Here is a 20,541-nt window from a genome sequence, read left to right as displayed (position 1 = left end):
CTGTTTTTGGCGCAATTCAACAAAAAAATAAGTGAAACGGCATGGGTGAAAACGGATTAAAAAACAGACGAAAATGCCAGTTGAAAAAACAACACTAAATTGAATACCCCACTCTCTTGGGATGGAGCCGTCTTGTGCATACAGTGTGGAGCTCACTGCTGGCATACCAGGTGTGTGCAGCGTGACACTGCCGCACTACCAGCTAGTTTGATTTCCTTTCTGTAAAAATTTTATTTGCTTTACAAACAACACGGACATGGGCAGCTTTGCTTGGTGTATTCGATAGACAAAATGTATTGTACACAGGTTATTGCCATTCTGCAGTTTATGACTTTCTGTTTCTTGTCCTGACAGTGAATATCTGGCGGTGTTTAAAAAGACTGTATCGGTCCACGAAGTCTTTCTCCAGAGACTTTCCTCTCACCCTATCTTGAGCAAAGACCACAACTTCCATATATTCCTGGAATATGACCAAGATGTAAGCACCCTTCCTTCCTGTGTAGAATGTCGGCCTGGGATGTTGAGACAGCTGTTTTATTTGCTGACATATCCATTTTACATTAGTTGCAAAATCATGCAAATCCGTTTAGTTTATTTCTCTGGAATCGGGATAGAATCATCCTTGTTACTTTCTTCTGTTTATTTTATTAGTCCTTCAATCCTGTTTTCATGCTATTGTAAAATATTGACTCACTTTCAGACGTTACATGTGTACAAGTTTTATTGCAGAGCTTGTGTAAAAGATAATTTGCTTTGTAAACCCCACCCACCAAAAAAACGCACATGCAGTTTTGACGTAATGTAATACTTGTTTATTCCGAGGGTTATCTAGCTCACCACTATGTAACGATAGATAGGACTGTATTATTTTTCTGGACTCCAGTGTTGTCACCAATGCGCTTAGGTTTTTTTGGAAGCTTCCACATTACTTCTTTGTGCGCACATAATCTATAATGTTTCCACCGCTGAAGGTTCTTAGAGCAGAGAGATAATACCCCATTTCAAGCATTACTAGTGTTTCTTTGACACTGTGACCTGACTACAAGTGTAGCAACTGTTTGTTTTTACTATATTGGAGCAACACTCAAGGAGCGGTCAGTCATACATGTTTTATTCATAATCATTTCATTCATACTGGCCTACTCTCCCATGTCGTCCGGGAGGCTCCTGAAAATCGGGTGGTGCTCCCGGCCCCTCAGGAGGGCAGGCAAGTCTCTCGGAGCAGCCTCATCCCCCTCGCAGCCACCTGCACTTTTCTCAGCCGTAGTTCAAAGTGGGCGGTCCGGGGAGGCAGATGAAGCGATTCGCGCTGTAACGCATCATCACAGTCCTGGCCCCTGCTATTCAGTGCTGGTAATCTGGGCATTGAATAGCAGGGGGCGGGAGTGATGCAATCGTGCAACCACGCCCCCCTACTGCCTATCTATGATGAGGCCACGCCCCCTGTTTTACCGACCTGGTTACCACATGGGGCCGCCAGAATGTCGGTAACTGTGGTTTTATTGTTCTCTAAGTGGCTTATGTATTAATAAACTCTGCAAAGCAGCGATTATTAACATTCCATTTCGTTGCGGGTAGTTATAATGTCCCTGCTATGTACAAAGTAAAACTCGCAGACATAGCAGTAGTGATAACCGCTCTGCCTGCGAGTTTTGTCCCCAGTATTTTGGAGGAATTTTTCACATTTGTGAAACACTGCTCAGTGGAATCTGACACTGTGCATATGCACAAGTGTAATGCTAGGTACATTGATTTGCAGATACAAGTTGAGTATCCCTTTCCCAAAATTAAAAATCGCACATTTTTTGTTCCCCCTACTGAGATAATGACACACATACATATATATTATATTATATATCTATATAATATATCTATACTGTATATACACATAATATACAATATATATGTCATTATCTCAGTAGGGGACCGAAAAATGTTGTATTTTGGATAAGGGGTACTCAACCTGTATATCTACAGACGGACCGGGCAGTGTGTTATGCATGCACACTGCCTGATCCGTCGGGACCGACGTCATGAACTGGGCGGTCATTTACATGTGCCCGCGAAGTTGTCCTGTTAATCACTGCCGGCATCTGCCGCAAGTGTACGGGCACAGCACGATACGCCATTATATCGTTAAATATATTGCCCGTCTGCTGTGCTGCAGGGCCGGCACGATATATCTTTGAATGGCAGCATGCACAGTCATATCGCTCGGTCAAACTGGCCAAGGAACCTGAGATATTTCGACCATTCAGTAGAACGGACGATATATAGGCCGGTGTGTACGCACCTTTAGTGTCTGAAATCAGAGGCTGCAGGTGGGGGATTGGAAGATTTCTCTTGTGAATATGCCTCCATAGGCTTAAAGCAGTTTTCAACATTTGAAGATGGTATAAAGGTACGTGGCCAAACTCTAAAAAAAAACTTTGCTTTTTCAGCATTTGGTACATAGGGGTCAGATTGCAGTCCACATTGATGATGATGGGGAGTGCGATCTGCAGCGCTAATTAGTATTCTGCAGGAGTTTTCTGTGAAATCTCCGGCATTAGGCTATTAGTACATAGCAACAATAACCATAAAGTTATGTAAACAAAACTTGATAAAAAGGCTCCTGAATGTATAGCATACAAACAACCTTTCCCTTCCCTGGAAGGCAGCACAGTGACATAGGTTTACTTAGTCCTTATGTTTTTAATCCTCATTGGGCGATTAATGTAATGTTGCATATATACAGGACTAATTACTAACAAGCTGAAATGTAGAAAACCGCAGGAGCCAGCCAAGCATTTGCTATCTTTAATAACTTGGATCAATTAAAGGCGATTGCATGTTGCAGGTAACGGTATATTTGTACTTTTCACAAACAAAAAACTATTCGTACAATATACCACAGACATTTAAACATGCAAACGTCTCCAAATAACGGTAAAGATGTGCTTAATGCTGTCTACACATCAGAATTGTTATGTGCACCAGAACGGAGGTGCTATTTTGTAGGTAGAACCATTATACTGTATGTACTAAAATATTATAAGAACAACCTGAATAAACTATTTTTAGGGTTGCTTTCGAAGGTGTAACCCTTAATCTTTGTATACTCCTCATTTAGTTGAGTGTGAGGAGGAAAAATACCAAAGAGATGTTTGGTGGATTTTTCCGAAGCATGGTGAAAAGTGCAGATGAAGTTCTTCTTTCTGGAGTAAAGGTGAGAGGTGTTTTCCGTTTAGATGTCCTTTCCAGCCTCCATGCATTTATCACAAGTAGATAATGAAACTTAAAGGGAGCTACAGTAAAACAAAAAAGTTTTAAAAATAATAAAATAACTCCCCCCCCAAATGTTACTAGTCTCTTTTCTCTATCGTCCTAGTGGATGCTGGGGTTCCTGAAAGGACCATGGGGAATAGCGGCTCCGCAGGAGACAGGGCACAAAAAGTAAAGCTTTAGGATCAGGTGGTGTGCACTGGCTCCTCCCCCTATGACCCTCCTCCAAGCCAGTTAGATTTTTGTGCCCGGCCGAGAAGGGTGCAATCTAGGTGGCTCTCCTAAAGAGCTGCTTAGGAAAGTTTAGCTTAGGTTTTTTATTTTACAGTGAGTCCTGCTGGCAACAGGATCACTGCAACGAGGGACTTAGGGGAGAAGAAGTGAACTCACCTGCGTGCAGGATGGATTGGCTTCTTGGCTACTGGACATCAGCTCCAGAGGGACGATCACAGGTACAGCCTGGATGGTCACCGGAGCCTTGCCGCCGGCCCCCTTGCAGATGCTGAAGTAAGAAGAGGTCCAGAATCGGCGGCAGAAGACTCCTCAGTCTTCTAAAGGTAGCGCACAGCACTGCAGCTGTGCGCCATTTTCCTCTCAGCACACTTCACACGGCAGTCACTGAGGGTGCAGGGCGCTGGGAGGGGGGCGCCCTGGGAGGCAAATGAATACCTATTTTGGCTAAAAATACCTCACATATAGCCTCCGGAGGCTATATGGAGATATTTAACCCCTGCCAGAATCCGTTAAGAGCGGGAGACGAGGCCGCCGAAAAAGGGGCGGGGCCTATCTCCTCAGCACACAGCGCCATTTTCCCTCACAGAAAGGCTGGAGGGAAGGCTCCCAGGCTCTCCCCTGCACTGCACTACAGAAACAGGGTTAAAACAGAGAGGGGGGGCACTAATTTGGCGATATGCTTATATATATATTAAGATGCTATAAGGGAAAACACTTATATAAGGTTGTCCCTATATAATTATAGCGTTTTTGGTGTGTGCTGGCAAACTCTCCCTCTGTCTCTCCAAAGGGCTAGTGGGTCCTGTCCTCTATCAGAGCATTCCCTGTGTGTGTGCTGTGTGTCGGTACGTGTGTGTCGACAGGTAGGAGGACGATGTTGGTGAGGAGGCGGAGCAATTGCCTGTAATGGTGATGTCACTCTCTAGGGAGTCGACACCGGAATGGATGGCTTATTTAGGAAATTACGTGATAATGTCAACACGCTGCAAGGTCGGTTGACGACATGAGACGGCCGACAAACAATTAGTACGGTCCAGACGTCTCAAAAACACCGTCAAGGGTTTTAAAACGCCCGTTTACTTTAGTCGGTCGACACAGACACAGACAGGGACACTGAATCCAGTGTCGACGGTGAATAAACAAACGTATTCCTTATTAGGGCCACACGTTAAAGGCAATGAAGGAGGTGTTACGTATTTCTGATACTACAAGTACCACAAAAGAGGGTATTATGTGGGATGTGAAAAAACTACCATAGTTTTTCCTGAATCAGATAAATTAAATAAAGTGTGTGATGATGCGTGGGTTCCCCCCGATAGAAAATTATGGGCGGTATACCCTTTCCCGCCAGAAGTTAGGGCGCGTTGGGAAACACCCTTTAAGGTGGATAAGGCGCTCACACGCTTATCAAAACAAGTGGCGGTACCGTCTATAGATAGGGCCGTCCTCAAGGACCAGCTGACAAGGCTGGAAAATATAATAAAAAGTATATACACACATACTGGTGTTATACTGCGGCCAGCGATCGCCTCAGCCTGGATGTGCAGAGCTAGGGTGGCTTGGTCGGATTCCCTGACTAAAAATATTGATACCCTTGACAGGGACAGTATTTTATTGACTATAGAGCATTTCTATATATGCGAGATGCACAGAGGGATATTTGCACTCTGGCATCATGAATAAACGCGATGTCCATAACTGCCAGAAGATGTTATGGACACGACAGTGGTCAGGTGATGCAGATTCCAAACGGCACAGTATGGCCGTATACAGGAAGAGGACTTGTTTGGGGTCGGTCCATCGGACCTGGTGGTCACGGCAACTGCTGGAAAATCCACCGTTTTTTACCCTAAGTCACATCTCTGCAGAAAAAGACACCGTCTTTTCAGCCTCAGTCCTCTCGTCCCTATAAGATCATATCTGCCCAGGGATAGAGGAAAGGGAAGAAGACTGCAGCAGGCAGCCCATTCCCAGGAACAGAAGCGTTCCACCGCGTCTGACAAGTTCTCAGCATGGCGCTGAGACCGTACAGGACCCCTGGATCCTACAAGTAGTATCCCGGGGGTACAGATGGGAATGTCGAGACGTTTCCCCTTCGCAGGCTCCTGAAGTCTGCTTTACCAAGTCTCCCTCCGACAAGGAGGTAGTATGGGAAAAAATTCACAAGCTGTATTCCCAGCAGGTGATAATTAAATTACCCCTCCTACTACAGAAAAGGGGTATTATTCCACACTATATTGTGGTACTGAAGCCAGAAGGCTAGGTGAGACTTATTCTAAAAATTTGTTTTTGAACACTTACAAAGGTTCAAATTAAGATGAAGTCACTCAGAGCAGTGATAACGAACCAGGAATAAGGGGACTATATAGTGTCCCGGGACATCAGGGATGCTTACCTCTATGTCCCAAATTTGCCCTTCTCACTAAGGGTACCTCAGGTTCGTGGTGCAGAACTGTCACTATCAGTTTCAGACGCTGCCGTTTAGATTGTCCACGGCACCCTGGGGTCTTTACCAAGGTAATGGCCGAATTGATGATTCTTCTTCGAAGAAAAGGCGTCTTAATTATCCCTTACTTGGACGATCTCCTGATAGGGGCATAGTCCAGGGAACAGTTGGAGGTCGGAGTAGCACTATCTCGGATACTGCTACAATCAGCACGGGTGGATTCTAAATATTCCAAAATCGCAGCTGATCCCGACGACACGTCTGCTGTGCCTAGGGATGATTCTGGACACAGTCCAGAAAAAGGTGTTTCTCCCGGAAGAGAAAGCCAGGGAGTTATCCGAGCAAGTCAGGAACCTCCTAAAAACAGTGCATCATTGCACAAGGGTCCTGGTAAAAATGGTGGCTTCCTACGAAGCAATTCCATTCGGCAGATTTCACGTAAGAACTTTTCAGTGGGATCTGCTGGACAAATGGTCCGGATCGCATCTTCAGATGCATCAGCGGATAACCCAATATCCAAGGACAAGGGTGTCTCTCCTGTGGTGGTTATAGAGTGCTCATCTTCTAGAGGGCAGCAGATTCGGCATTCAGGATTGGATGCTGGTAACCACGGAGCCCAGCCTGAGAGGCTGGGGAGCAGTCACACAAGGAAAAAATTTCCAGGGAGTGTGATCAAGTATGGAGACTTTTCTCCACATAAATATACTGGAGCTAAGGGTAAATTTATAATGCTCTAAGCTTAGCAAGACCTCTGCTTCAAGGTCAGCCGGTATTGATCCAGTGGGAAAAACATCACGGCAGTCGCCCACGTAAACAGACAGGGCGACACAAGAAGCAGGAGGGCAATGGCAGAAACTGCAAGGACTTTTCGCTGGGCGGAAAATCATGTGATAACACTGTCAGCAGTTTTTCATCCCGGGAATGGAAACTGGGAAGCAGACTTCCTCAGCACGACCTCCACCCGGGAGAGTGGAAACTTCATTGAGAAGTTTTTTCCACATGATTGTAAACCGTTGGGAAATACCAAAGGTGGACATGATGGCGTCCCGTCTGAACAAAAAACGGGACAGGTATTGCGCCAGGTCAAGAGACCCTCAGGCAATAGATGTGGACGTTCTGGTAACACCGTGGGTGTACCAGTCGGTGTATGTGTTCCCTCCTCTGCTTCTCATACCTAAGGTGCTGAGAATTATAAGACGTAGAGGAGTAAGAACTATACTCATGGCTCCGGATTGGCCAAGAAGGACTTGGTACCCGGAACTTCAAGAGATGCTTACAGAGGTCTTATGGCCTCTGCCGCTAAGAAGGGACTTGCTTCAGCAAGTACCATGTCTGTTCCAAGACTTACCGCAGCTGCGTTTGTCGGCATGGCGATGGAAAGCCGGATCCTAAGGGAAAAAAGGCATTCCGGAAGAGGTCATTCCTACCCTGGTCAAAGCCAGAAAGGAGGTGACCGCACAACATTATCACCACGTGTGGCGAAAATATGTTGCGTGGTGTGAGGCCAGGAAGGCCCCACAAAGAAATTTCAACTCGGTCGTTTCCTGCATTTCCTGCAAACAGGAGTGTCTATGGGCCTCAAATTGGGGTCCATTAAGGTTCAAATTCGGCCCTGTAAATTTTCTTCCAGAAAGAATTGGCTTCAGTTCCTGAAGTCCAGAAGTTTGTCAAGGGAGTATTGCATATACAAACCCTTTTTTTGTGCCTCCAGTGGCACTGTGGGATCTCAACGTAGTTCTGGGATTCCTCAAATCACATTGGTTTAAAACCAGTCAAATATGTGGATTTGAAGCATCTCACATAAAAAGTGACCATGCTCTTGGCCCTGGCCTGGACCAGGCGAGTGTCAAATTGGTGGTTTTTTCTCAAAAAAGCCCATATCTGTTTGTCCATTCGGACAGGGCAGAGCTGCGGACTCGTCCCCAGTTCTCTCCCTAAGGTGGTGTCAGTGTTTCACCTGAACCAGCTTATTGTGGTGCCTTGCACCTACTAGGGACTTGGAGGACTCCAAGTTGCTAGGAGTTGTCAGGGCCCTGAAAATATGTTCCAGGACAGCTGGAGTCAGAAAATCTGACTCGCTGTTTATACTGTATGCACCCAACAAGTTGGGTGCGCCTGCTTCTAAGCAGGCGATTGCTCGTTGGATTTGTAACACAATTCAACTTGCACATTCTGAGGCAGGCCTGCCACAGTCTAAATCGGTTAAGGCCCATTCCACAAGGAAGGTGGGCTCATCTTGGGCGGCTGCCCGAGAGGTCTCGGCATTACAACTCTGCCGAGCAGCTACGTGGTCAGGGGAGAACACGTTTGTAAAATTCTACAAATTTGATATCCTGGCAAAAGAGGACCTGGAGTTCTCTCATTCGGTGCTGCAGAGTCATCCGCACTCTCCCGCCCGTTTGGGAGCTTTGGTATAATCCCCATGGTCCTTTCAGGAACCCCAGCATCCACTAGGACGATAGAGAAAATAAGAATTTACTTACCGATAATTCTATTTCTCGGAGTCCGTAGTGGATGCTGGGCGCCCATCCCAAGTGCGGATTATCTGCAATACTTGTACATAGTTACAAAAATCGGGTTATTATTGTTGTGAGCCATCTTTTCAGAGGCTCCGCTGTTATCATACTGTTAACTGGGTTTAGATCACAAGTTGTACGGTGTGATTGGTGTGGCTTGTATGAGTCTTACCCGGGATTCATAATTCCTCCCTTATTGTGTACGCTCGTCCGGGCACAGTACCTAACTGGCTTGGAGGAGGGTCATAGGGGGAGGAGCCAGTGCACACCACCTGATCCTAAAGCTTTACTTTTTGTGCCCTGTCTCCTGCGGAGCCGCTATTCCCCATGGTCCTTTCAGGAACCCCAGCATCCACTACGGACTCCGAGAAATAGAATTATCGGTAAGTAAATTCTTATTTTTTTTTTCTTCCATTATATTATTTTCTCAGCCCCCATTTTTTTTCACAAAAACAGCAACTTTTTATGCCTTAGCAAGTCCTTTCTTGTAGAATGCTTTCTGTCCAGAGCCGAGATATGCTGCAATATCCGACAATTGGGCTGATATCTCAATGCGTGGGGGACGAAGATAACCACTATGGAATGGGTCACTATCAGGCATGCTGGTAAATGTGTCAGGAGATAACCCCTGTCAGACTGACCACAATAAAGTGACCCAGATGTGTGGCCTACTGCAAGATATTTGCACTGATCTTGTCATTGTGAGTTGCTAACTTTAGTGAAGAGTGCATTTTTTTCCCCAAAACTCCGGCTCACCAACTTGCCAATGAGGACGGGGTAATTGACAAACACCGGTGAAGGACTAAACACATTTTACTTAGAATTACAATTGATTAATTTCATTTTCTTTTTCTTACATTTTTTTTTTTTTTAGTTTATCAGTGACTAATTAGAATTGCCCACTCATTATGCTATCTCTATTTTGTTTTTACTTTGCACAGGAAGTTGATGAATTCTTTGAGCAAGAAAAAATGTTCCTTGTCAATTACCACAATAGGATCAAGGATTCCTGTATTAAAGCTGACAAAATGACAAGATCCCACAAAAGTTTGTATTTTTGCTGCATTAGTCAATATTTCTCTTCTCATTAATTTCATGAATTGCAAGTAGTTGTAATCCACTATTCTGGGCAGAAATTGGTGGTTCATGAACACAAGTCACTATTTCATTGCAGGATTTTCAGCTTTGTAGGGCCCAAAAAGTCCTCATAAGCAGGGGCGTCACTATGGGACACCCGCTGTGATTGAAATCTCCCCTGCTCATGCCAGCAAAAAAGGGGCATGGCTTCACTGGAATTAGGGCTTGGCCTAGCGGTCCGACCCCTGTTTTCATCACTCTGGGGGTCCCGGACATACTGGGCTGCACTGGGAGACTGTCTGGCCGCACTGCCAGCTCCAGCACTGTGACAGGAGCCAAGTGCAGCATGTAATGTTACAGTGCAGCACCTGCCTCCTGTGAGTGAGGAGGAGCCGGCATTTTGGTGTCGCCCTCAGGGGATGACACCTGGGTGCGGCTTACACTCCCATAGTGACGCCACTGTTCATACGTTCTCCTGAGTGCTGGTTACTATTTTGAGATGCTCTATAAAAAAACAATGTGCCTGCTGATCCATAGACTGTGAAATAACCATCTTCTCTTGAACAAAGGAAGGCGATGCTCTGATATGGTCCTGTTTGATCAAAATGTATTGATACAGAAGTTTAGTACATGCAGGACTGCTAGTGTGTAAGTGTGTGCATGGCCAGACTAGATGGGCCAAGTGTATCTGTCAAATTCTATTTCTTTTTCATCCACTAGGGGTCACTGGAGTACTCTTGGGGATATGGACGGCTTTAGCAAGAACAGGGCACTGAATATTTAAATTTAGAACTCTCCTCCCCTCCACATCCCAGAGTACCTCAGTGTTTTTTCTGTGCTCACAGCACTAACAGGCTTGTATGGAGCTCCCACACTTAGTTGAATATTTTATTAATTTTTCATTTTTACTTTTTCATTTTTACTTTTTATTTTTGCAATTAGCACATCCCTTCCCAGTTTATAAAAAAAAACGTGGGGATAGTGCCGCTGCACGGAGGCAGCGCATGGCGTGTCGGTCCTCACAAAGAGCACCCTCACAGCCACACGCAGATCACACCTGCTGGAAAGGCTGGACGGAGCTTACAGAAGAAGCTCCGTCATAGCCCCTCACTACATACGGCACAACGAGCAAGGTATGCTGGGGGGTCAGGGCTGCTGCCCCGCTGTGTTGGGAAAGTGCTCCTTTACCGCCGGCCCGCCGCTGATTACAGGCGCCCGCTCCCGTTGTTGTTTACAGGCGCCCGCTCCTGCCGCTGATTACCCGGCCACGGCTGTACGAGGCCGGCCGAGCCAGCCGCTCTACACCGCCGCTGTCTACGGGGACACCGCTCGGAGCGGCCGCATGTCACTCAGAGACGCCGGCCGCTCTTCCGGACCGCAGCTCCCCGGCGCTCTGCATAGCGCTCCCCGGCTCCCTGCACCTACTCCCGTCCGCTGGAGGTATACGAGGGGAGCAGTAGGGGGGAGAAGCTACCTCACAAGCAGCGCAGCTGCAGGGGGGGTGAGGGGGAGTAAATGCCCATAGCAGCAGCACCATATAGCAAGGCTGCATGGGTTATTAAGTCATAGGCTGTTCAGCTTTTTAAACAGGGAGTTAGTAACAGTGTAAATAACCTAGACTATGTTTCTAACTGTAAGCATGGCATAGGGGCCATTTTTAACCATGCTTCCTGTTCTTTCTGTTTCTGATTCCAGAACATTCCTGTCCTACATCTCTACTCCACCGGATGGCGCAGGGGTGTTAGTGGGAATTTACTGAGTCGTGCAAGTTGTCTGTCTTTGTATATTGTATTGTCTGTCTGCATAATGAGTAAGGCACCAGCAAAAACTAAAAAGCAGTTTCACTGCTATGTCTGTAAGAGTGTGTTACCGGATGGATCTACCACATGTACAGTATGTTTTGTGGATTCAGCTACGAATACAATTTCTGCTCCGGTTTCAAAGCCGGTTTCAGTACCGGACCCTCCATGGGCTATGCTAACAGATGTCATGGCTGGATTGCAATTAGAATTGGCCGCCGCTCGACAAGAGCGGGAAGCGGCAAGATCTGAGTCTAGGGTGAGACCGCTAGAACTACCGGAGGGGTCTCAGCCTTGCCAAAAGTCCAAGTCCATTTTGGGTAGAAGGGATAAATTTCATTTGTCTTATGATTTACCAGTTTCTGCTATGTAGCATTCTGACGATTCTATGCCAGACCTCACTGCACAAGATGAGGGGGAGGAGGGCGAAGTGGACCCAGCAGTCAGATAGTGAAGATTTTGACAGCCCAGGCATTGATAATCTCATCAGAGCGGTGCGTCAGTCTCTGAAGTTTACGGAAACTGAGGAGCCTCTGACAAATGTTGAAGTCGTCTTTACTAAACGACAGAGATCTCCAATGTGTTTTCCTGTTTCGGAATCTCTTAATAAGATGTTAGTAGAAACACGAAAGAATCCGGATAAACGGTTTTCTATACCTCGCAGATTTAAGTCTAGTTACCCGTTTCCAGAGTCTGTGACATGTACATGGGAGAATCCGCCAATGGTGGATTCGTCTGTGTCAAAACTAACAAAGAAATGAACCATACCAGTACCAACTGCTACTACGCTTAAAGACCCTTCAGACCGTAAAATAGAAGCTATGCTAAATTCCATGTATATTGCAGCAGGAGTGTTGCTTAGACCTGGGTTGGTTGGCATTTGGGTAACTAAGGCGCTAATGGTATGGATAACAGAACTCAAGTCTGCCCTACAATGACGATCACCTTATACTTCTCGCTGATCAAATCTGTGAAGCTGCTGAGTATCTATGTACAGCTTCTACTGACGTCTTTCAGCTCACTTCTCGCATTTCATTGTCTCTAGTTTCAGCACGACGAGCACTCTGGCTGCGTTCTTGGCAAGCGGAGGCAGAGGTCAAAAAAGGTATAGAAGCGTTACCTTACGGTGGCGAGAAGTTGTTTGGTACTGAATTGGACAAATTGATTTCTGAGGCCACGGGAGGAAAGTCTGTTTTCCTACCATTGCCTCCAACAGTACCTAGACGGAAATACTCTGGCCCGGCGTTCAAATCCTTTAGACCTCAGCCCTTTCGAGGCCGTGGTAGAGGAACAGCCACGGCTGGTATACGCGGTCGAGGACGTGGTTTCCAACAAACCAACACCAGTCGTCAGGACGCTAAGGTCACCGACAAGCCGGTGGCATGACTGGCTCCCAGCCCATCTCGGATCTCCAATTGTGGGAGCACGCCTTCAGACGTTCCATTTTGCGTGGTTCCAGACATCCACAGATGGGTGGATCCGCAATTTAGTGTTAAAAGGTTACAAAATAGAGTTCGACTGTCTCCCGCCACTGCGGTTTTTCAAGACAGGACTGCCTCTGTCGGACGACAAGAGGGCGGTTCTGCAAATTGCCATTCAGTCCCTGCTGGATTCAGCAGTTTTGATTCCGGTCCCTGTACACCAACAAGGTCAGGGTTATTATTCCAGTCTGTTTGTGGTACCAAAGCCGGATGGCTCCGTCAGGCCAATATTGAACTTAAAGGGTCTCAATCAGTAAGTCACTTACTACAGATTCAAGATGGAATCTCTGCGGTCAGTAATTGCAGGTTTAGAGCCACAGGAATTCATGATTGCGCTAGATCTCAAAGATGCGTACTTACACATTCCGATTTGGCCACCTCATCAGAGGTTCTTGCGTTTTGCGATACGGCAGTACCATTACCAGTTTCAGGCTCTACCATTTGGCCTCTCGTCAGCGCCTCGGGTATTCACCAAAGTGATGTCTGTGATGATAGCTCAACTCAGATCCCTGGGAGTGATCAAAGCTCCGTCTCAATAGATGCTCCTCCAACATGCGTTGCTAACGTACAATGTACTAGTTCAGCACGGTTGGATTGTCAACTTCAAGAAATCACATCTAATTCCGTCTCAACGACTTCAATTCCTAGGTATGATTCTCGATACGGTAAATCAAAGAATTTACCTACCAGAACAGAAAGTACAGATTATTCGTCATCTGGTACAATTAGTGCTCAAGCCACGCACAGTCTTGGTACAATTGTGCATTCGCCTCTTAGGCACAATGGTGGCGGCTTTCGAAGCGCTTCAGTTCGGAAGATTTCACTCACGTCCTTTTCAACTGGATGTGCTCGCACAGTGGTCAGGCTCGCATCTGCAGATTCACCACAGGGTGAGGTTGTCGCCACGGGCCAGGGTATCTCTACTCTGGTGGCTCAAAGTACACAATCTAACCGCAGGGAAACGGTTCGGCGCCTGGAATTGGATAATTCTAACGACGGACGCGAGTCTCAGAGGTTGGGGAGCTGTAGTTCAAAATTGTCAGCTCCAGGGTCTCTGGGCGGATCACGAAAGATTGCTGTCTATAAATGTCCTGGAACTCCGGGCAAATTACAATGCGCTACGACAAGCAGTGCACATGCTTCGGTCTCAGACTGTCCAGGTGCAGTCAGACAACGCAACAGCGGTCGCGTACATCAACAAAGAAGGAGGAACGAGAAGCCGCATGGCAATGCGGGAAGTAGCTCGAATCCTCAATTGGGCCGAGCATCACCAAGTGATATTGTCGGCAGTGTTCATTCCGGGAGTGGACAACTGGGAGGCGGATTATCTAAGCCGTCGGGATTTTCATCCAGGAGAATGGTCATTAAATCCAGAAGTGTTTCACATGTTGGTCCAGAGGTGGGGTTACCCTCAGGTGGACCTGATGGCATCTCGCCACAATCCTCAAACGCCCCAGTATGTGTCCAGAACGCGAGATCCAAAGGCAGTGGCGGTGGATGCTCTCACAATCGCGTGGCCGTACTGCCTCGTGTATCTGTTTCCACCGTTTCCGCTGCTTCCTCTGTTGCTAAAACGGATCAAATGAGAGTCCGCCACAGTCATACTAGTGGCGCCTCATTGGCCTCGGAGAGCTTGGTTCTCGGATCTCTGCGGGCTACTCGCAGACTATCCTTGGCCGCTCCCGCTACGTCCGGAACTGTTACAACAGGGTCCGTTCCTTTACCCCCATTTAGCGCGGCTGCGTTTGACGGGGTGGCCGTTGAGACCGCCCTCTTAAGAAGAGAGGGCATTCCAGAATCGGTTATACCAACCATGTTACGTGCTAGGAAGCCAGTTACGGCAGCTCATTATTACAGAATTTGGCGTGCCTATATAGGTTGGTGTGAAGCTCGGAAGTTTCCGACATCATCTTTCAAGTTATCCCGTCTTTTGTTATTTCTACAGACAGGGTTGGATGGAGGACTGCGTTTATCTACACTAAAGGTACAGGTCTCTGCCTTGTCAATTTACTTTCAGAGACGTTTGGCTCTATTGCCGTCTGTGCACACTTTTCTGCAAGGTGTCCTCAGAGTACAACCTCCTTTTCATTCCACCTACAGCGCCATGGGACTTGAATCTGGTTTTAGATTTTTTTACAGTCTTCATATTTTGAACCCTTACAACAAGTGGATATTAAGTTTCTCACTTGGAAAACAATTTTTCTTCTAGCCTTAGCTTCAGCAAGGCGTGTTTCAGTTTTGGGTGCCTTGTCATGCAAGCCACCGTATTTGGTGTTTCATGATGACAGAGCGGTTCTTCGGACGAATCCCGCTTTCTTACCAAAGGTAGTGTCATCTTTTCGCATCAATCAACCAATAGTAGTTCCTGTGTTAACAGGAAATTCTGGAACTTTGGATGTGGTATGCGCATTACGCGTTTATGTATCCCGAACGTCTACAGTTCGTAAGACGGATACGTTGTTTGTTCTCTATGATGCTGCCAAGATGGGTTGGCCAGCTTCTAAGCAGACCTTATCCAGATGGATAAAACTGACCATACGTCAGGCTTACCTTCATGCTAGGTTACAGCCGCCTACATCATTAACAGCTCATTCCACACGTTCTGTGGGAACTTCATGGGCAGCTGGTCGTGGGGCTTCTACGACGCAGCTTTGCCGTGCGGCTACATGGTCATCAGTGCACACGTTTGTGCGATTTTACAAGTTTGATACGTTTGCGGCATCAGCGTCTAGCTTTGGCCGCCTAGTGTTACAGGTGCCAAACAGCTCTCCCGCCCACGAGGGAAGCTTTGGTACGTCCCAAGAGTACTCCAGTGACCCCTAGTGGATGAAAAAGAAAATAGGATTTTGGTACTTACCAGGTAAATCCTTTTCTTTGAATCCATAGGGGGCACTGGACGCCCACCCAGAGCAGTTTACCTGGTTTGTGGTAAGTTCAGGGGATCTTATGGTAACACACTCTCACCGACTGGTTCAAATTTTCAAGTTCTATCGGTTATGGTGTCAACTGTTTAGTTGTCGTAACGTGATGTGTCAACTTTATTGTTGTCCGTTATGTTATATGTAATTCTCCATTGTCAACCTCTCTATAGCTCATGTTCGGCTCCGTAAAAAACACTGAGGTACTCTGGGATATGGAGAGTTCTAAATTTAAATATTCAGTGCCCTGTTCTTGCTAAAGGCGTCCATATCCCCAAGAGTACTCCAGTGCCCCCTATGGATTCAAAGAAAAAGATTTACCTGGTAAGTACCAAAATCCTATTTTTTGTGAAAATAAAAATCCTATGTCTGGTTATTATCATGTTTTACACTGTGGCTGTACAACATGAACATATGATTAGCAAATACAAGAACAATGGTGGTCATTCCGAGTTGTTCGCTCACTGCCGATTTTCGCAGTGCAGCGATTAAGTAAAAAAACGGCAAACATGCGCATGGTAGCATGCGCTAAGTACTTTTACACAAAACATTGTAGATTTACACAAGGTCGAGCGACGTTTTTTCATCGCTCGAGTGATCATAGTGTGATTGACAGGAAGTGGGTGTTTCTGGGCGGAAACTGCCCGTTTTCAGGGAGTGTGCTAAAAAACGCAGGCGTGCCAGGTAAAAATGCAGGAGTGGCTGGAGAAACGGGTGAGTGGCTGGCCGAAACAGGGCGTGTTTGTGACGTCAAACCAGGAACTAAACGGACTGATATGATCGCAGTCTAGGAGTAGGTCTGGAGCTACTCAGAAACTACAGCAAATTATTAAGTAGCAGTTCTGCTAATCTTTCGTTCGATATTTTGCTAAGCTAAGATACACTCCCAGAGGGCGGCGGCCTAGCGTGTGCAATTCTGCTAAAAGCAGCTAGCGAGCGAACAACTCGGAATGAGGGCCAATGAAACAGAAGAGTTGCATATTGTAGGAGTTTTTGTTAGGAACAGCGGGCGCGCCATGTGTGTCTGCGAAGATGATAGATAAATGATGCTGCATGAGCCGACCACCCAGCTAGTATCAGTGGATCTCACTGTTGCAAAAAAACAACACAGGCAGTCGTCCCAATGGAATTTGGCCCAGGCCATGCGAGACTGGCCGTACACACTACACAATGTAATGAACAACAGAACGATACCTCGTTCCGTCCTTCAGTACACTGAACATCTGGGCATACAGTATTGTCTGATTGACCTTGCTACCCGGCCAACTAGATGATGTTGGATGTGACCTGAAGGAGCACGCAACTGTGTGTACACTCTAGACGATGTAGACTATTTGTCGTTGCAGTATGGCAAATCGTCCCAATGTCATTCTAGTGTATACCCACCCCATAGTGTACCAACATCTATGTGAAGAGAGTACTTGCACATTACATTTTGTGCATCTACATTAACAGTACATAAAAAAAAAAAAAAAATCCTAACTTCAATGTTCATATATACCAGTCCTCCTGAACTTGAAAGCCTTTGTATTACTACATATATTACAGTTAATGCTCTTTTATAGATGTTGCTGATGACTACATCCATATTTCGGCTGCATTGACCTCACTAGCTGATGAGGAGAACACTCCAGTTAGAAAGTAAGTGTGACTGTCAGTAGTAGGCAGAAAAGAATTTGGAGTAGGAAGTCCATTTTATGACTTCCCTGTTGTTGAGTAAACACATTCCATTCAGCAGAGGCCCGCACATTCTCACAATACCACACTGTGTGTGCATGTGCTATAGATTAGACTGAGCCCTGAAAGGCATGTCTGTCATCTGAGATACACCACCGGAGGGCGACATTGCTTATGTTTGTTGTTTTTTTTTTTTTAATTACACTTCTCTGTCCCTTGTGTGGTTGTGTTTAAAATGTTTGAAGTTATGTAGTAGAGCATGTTTTCCAATGTATTATTATTATTATTATTATTATTATCATCCTTTATTTATATAGTGCCACAAGTGTTCCATAGGCCCTTGTATCATTATGACAGATACTGTTTTCTACACATTTGTAAGAACCTTTAAAAAAGGATTTTCAAACATGATGAAGCAGCATTTCGGTGAAACTGTAATGGTGAAAGTGTTCGTGGTAAAGGAGGGATTGTAGTTTAGTTTAGATGAAAGTTATCCTTATTTTTCAGGTGGTAACCATAGGTTTTGTAGACTAATACCTAAGTGGGAAAATGAATGATGAATATGTGCCAAAAACAGCAGCTAGATATATAGAGGTCTTGTCAACATTTAAGTATTTGCAATGAACACGTTATAAATATGCATTTCTGTGTTTGTATATATGTAATTTATTTAGACCTATTACTACTACTGTTATGATAATTATTATTACGGTAATAATAGTATTTTCTTTTCACAATATCTATTTTTTTTCTAACTACAAGTCTGCCGAACAAAATCATTAATCACAGACCTAAAGTTTTTGGTCTACATCACTATATCGGTGCCTGATTATTATAGTTCCTTAATAATTTGTGTATTCTTTAATTCTCCAAAAACGCTTGTGTTTTATATGTCAGTAAAGGACACTTGTCACTGCATGCATGGCGCAGACACCCTCTGTATGGGATGATTTCCCGCGTTTATCTGTCTGATCTCTGGACTGCTCTTTTTGACCCGAGGGTCATCTGCCCCATAACACGTTTGTGCCTGGAATCTGCATGGACACTGGAGACGCAGGTCCCCATACATCACCTGACTTGTGTAACATCAGCATTTATTGCTTTACATAGTCAGATTATTGGCTGAACATTACAGATCACCTCATCCCCCTCCTGAAATGTCATGTAACGTTCTTGCTGTGTTACCCAATCAGTCTCAACTCCATTTATATGTCATCCTTTAACAAACATTTACAGTAAATCCTTACTGCCACTGTCTCCTTGCTTTTTTAAATCATTCACCAAAGTGATTCTTCCTTTTGTCAGTACAGTAAGCTGGCCACACATTACCCAAGTTGGGCGCACATATATTTTACTTGTAACACTGGTGCTTGTTTTAGCCTAGTCGGAAATTGTCCACACGCGGAACCCTTTGAGGTCAGTGTGATCGCATTGAACAACGAAGCCAATATGATTACCACCTTGGTATTCATAGTGATTGGCATCACTGTGGAATATGTATATTTGGTATATGTATAATAATTTAATAATTCTATCTATCCTATTTACCATGATGATTTCTTAGCGTGTGTGTATTGGAGACCTCACCAATTTATCGTAGACAGACTTGTGTATTACCCAGTCAGTACTGTTTGATCAGCATCACGAAAATACAAAGTCCAGGGCAGAGCAAATAGTACATTTGTCCATATCCGCACAGTTCCTGTAAATGTGTTAAGTATATTTAAATATGTATAAATACCAAAGCCATAAAAACAAAAACCATAATCTTTGTTGGATGCTTTAATATCTGTTTTTTCCAAGTTTTTGACTGTAGCCGTTTCAGAAGAAATTACCAGACAACGAGCTAGATATAGGGTTCTATTCATGAATTAGTGAAAAGTGTGGAAGTTGCCCATGGCAACAAATCAGCATTGAAGTAACATTTATAATTTTTATACTATAAAATTATACAGAGCAGCTAATTGGTTGCCATGGGCAACTTCTCCACTGGTTCATTCTCCACACTTTTCACTACTTCATGAATAGATCCCTTAATTAGTTGTGAGGTCTTTTTGGGACGGGCAAAGGTATGAAAAAAGGTTAAGGTTTTCCTCCTGTAATTACCCGCAATGGGTGCAGTCGCACATCGCACCGGAACCTCGCACTTCATTGAATCTCCCCAAAGTGTTGAGAGAATTTGTGAAATGAAAGGAAAGCAGCTTCACACACACACGTTTATTATTATGAAATGATTCTGTGATATCTAATAACGCACTCCTTAAATCTATTCCAAAGCAGCCATTTTTGTTTAACTTTACATAAATGCTTTTAATCTATTTTAAAAGAAAAACTGACAAGTGTGCTTTGCTTTGTTTTGTATTTATTCTTCTTTGCAGATACTTACTAAAGCTGGCAGAGTTATTTGAAAAACTCCGGGTAAGTCTTGTATTTTTTTATATTTTTATATTTTATTTCTTTCATTAGTTTGCTTTTTTTAAATGTATTTATCTGTGTCTTATGTTTTTGGCATAATCTTCAGAAAGTAGAGGCCAGAGTTGCATCAGATGAAGACTTAAAACTGTCTGAACTGTTAAGATACTACGTGCTCAATATTGAGGCAGCCAAGGTAAATTGTTTTACCTGTGTTCCAAAAGTGGGAAAAAAATGTTTAAGTAAACTTCATGTATTTGTTTATTTTTCCCTTCGCCCTGTTACAGGACCTGTTGCACAGAAGGACAAAGAGACTGGGTGAATATGAGAATTCTAACAAAGCTCTTGATAAAGCTAGGTTGAAAAGCAAAGACGTGAAACAGGCGGAGTTGCATCAGCAAGAGTGCTGCCAGAAGTTTGAGAAGCTCTCAGAGTCTGGGAAACAAGGTTGGCAAACTAATAAAAAGGAACAAAACAGACCAAAATAAGGCATTACGGCCACCATAAGTGGATAGAAATTGGTTTGGAGTAACAGATTATTAATGTGGCTCATACCCATAGAACGAAGCAATGTGAATTTGTGTGTCCACAACCTCACCTATGGCAAACATCTCCTTGATTTCGAATACATAGAGGGATACAGTAGCAGTGGGAAAAAAACACCTATCTACTCTACATGTTTACATAAGAGAGAGCCTGCCTATGTATGGTATATTA

At 44.9% G+C, this 20,541-nt stretch overlaps 1 protein-coding gene across 1 annotated transcript in view; it reads left to right on the top strand.

The window, feature by feature from the left end:
* SNX5 (sorting nexin 5) overlaps window positions 1–20,541 on the top strand; it is a 143,333-nt gene that overhangs the window by 106,970 nt on the left and 15,822 nt on the right. Inside the window, exons 5-11 of the mRNA XM_063918139.1 lie at window positions 355–478; window positions 3,113–3,208; window positions 9,402–9,507; window positions 17,301–17,376; window positions 19,791–19,830; window positions 19,934–20,020; window positions 20,112–20,271. Of these exons, the coding sequence (XP_063774209.1) occupies window positions 355–478; window positions 3,113–3,208; window positions 9,402–9,507; window positions 17,301–17,376; window positions 19,791–19,830; window positions 19,934–20,020; window positions 20,112–20,271 (689 nt within the window). The remainder of the gene's footprint in view (window positions 1–354; window positions 479–3,112; window positions 3,209–9,401; window positions 9,508–17,300; window positions 17,377–19,790; window positions 19,831–19,933; window positions 20,021–20,111; window positions 20,272–20,541) is intronic.

This window comes from Pseudophryne corroboree, chromosome 4 (assembly GCF_028390025.1).
Source record: "Pseudophryne corroboree isolate aPseCor3 chromosome 4, aPseCor3.hap2, whole genome shotgun sequence".
NCBI classification, from domain to species: domain Eukaryota; kingdom Metazoa; phylum Chordata; class Amphibia; order Anura; family Myobatrachidae; genus Pseudophryne; species Pseudophryne corroboree.
The sequence above is the reverse complement of the archived record's forward strand: the minus strand, read 5'-3'. Positions and strand labels throughout refer to the sequence as shown.